Raw genomic sequence first — 1,556 nt, 5'->3', positions numbered from 1 at the left:
TAGGTGGTTCTTCAGTTAGTATGAATTGTTAACTGTTGATAGTTACTTAACTTATCAATGGGAAAATACTAGAAACAATTACTTATTTACAAAATATATTTAGAATTCAGTGTTTAAAATAATCATCTATTAATTCTGGAATATATAAAAATATTTAATAGAATAAAATAATTGAAAAATTAATTTTATCGTAATCATCATATTCATTTTATTCCCTTTACCGCCTGCGCAGTGTGGGGTTACAATTTTCCGAGTCTGGACCAGATATCATGCTCTTGGACCATCACTCTTTTCCTAATCCAGTCCATATCCCGCCTCCTGAACGCCTCCTTAACACTTTCCTCCCGTGGTCTTCCTCTTGGCCTTCTTCCCTCCACGCGAGTCTCATATGTCTTTCTGGCAGTTCTTTCCTGGTCTATCAGAAGGAGGTATCCGAACCATCTTAGCTTGTGTCCCTCTAGGATGCTCTCAGCCGGTTTGACTCCGAGGTTAGTCCGAATGGCACTGTTCCGTACTCTATCTCGTCGTGTCCTTCCTTCCACCTTACAAAGGTACTGCATCTCCATGGATTGGATCCTGCTCTTGTGTTTCGAGAGTAGAAAAGAATAGGGAGGAACGTCGAATTGTAGATCATTATTTTAATTTTTCTCATCACCTCCCTTTTACCAAGGAAACCCATTCGAAGCAAACTAAATATTCTTCCAGCTCCATTGATTCTTTGAGAAACTTTCTGCCCCTTTCGTTTTGTCTTCGAACCCCCCTTTAGATATTTGAAATTATCGATCTGCTCTACTCCTTCTCCGTTCGCTCTGATCACTCTCATTATTCTCCGGGGTATCTTTCCTATCCTCATGCATTTAGTCTTTTCAGGGTTAATTTCCATGTTTATCGAGGCCATTTCCTCTTGCAGAACATTTATGTTGTATTGGAGATCTCGGTCGTGTCCTAACTGAAACTCTCTCATCCTAAGTTTAGCTTTCTTCATTGCTTTATAAAGGACAACTACGAAGAGCACCGGGCTCAGGCCACAAACTTAACGAATACCTGATTTTGTCTCGAATTCCCGTGACATGTAGTTCCTTGTTCTATCCACATTACTGGTTTTATTATAAAGATTCATCACTGTCAAGGTCGTCCCTCGATCAGTGCCTCTATCTGACAGTGCCTGCTCTATGTCTTCCTTTCTCACCCTTTTGAAGGTCTACAAAGAAAATCGAAAGTTATTGTCTTCTCCTTTATTTGTCGCAATTCGAAGATGAGATCTTGCGTGCTTCGTTGTTCTCTGAAACCGTATTGTTCCTCTCCAAGCTGGCTATCGACCAAGGTTATTCTTGTTTCCAATACTCTAGAGTACACTTTGCTGGGTATACTGAGAAGTACAATTTCTCAGTAGTTACCACACTCTGGATTGTCCCCTTTCTTATAAATAGGAACGATCAACTTCCCAGTCCTCAGGAATTCTCTTTTCTTTCCAAATGAGATTCAAAAGATGGAGGAATATCCCTTGACCTTTACTACCCATATATTTGAACATTTCGGGAGTGATTTCGCCAATA

General features: G+C 40.0%; 1 protein-coding gene across 1 annotated transcript; it reads right to left on the bottom strand.

Annotated features, from left to right (window-relative positions):
* Positions 1–239: 239 nt before the first annotated feature.
* Positions 240–560, bottom strand: LOC136796237 (uncharacterized). The gene has a single exon (XM_067049323.1). The coding sequence runs from the start codon at positions 558–560 to the stop codon at positions 240–242; it is 321 nt and encodes a 106-aa protein (XP_066905424.1).
* Positions 561–1,556: the final 996 nt, after the last annotated feature.

Source organism: Halyomorpha halys, unplaced genomic scaffold, assembly GCF_000696795.3.
Source record: "Halyomorpha halys isolate HHAL.00 unplaced genomic scaffold, Hhal_1.1 Scaffold267.1, whole genome shotgun sequence".
NCBI lineage: Eukaryota > Metazoa > Arthropoda > Insecta > Hemiptera > Pentatomidae > Halyomorpha > Halyomorpha halys.
This window is presented reverse-complemented; position numbering and strand designations above follow the sequence as displayed.

What these genes read in the sequence shown, in the direction of transcription:
- LOC136796237 (XM_067049323.1), bottom strand. Translation starts at nt 560, where the DNA reads ATGCAGTACCTTTGTAAGGTGGAAGGAAGGACACGACGAGATAGAGTA.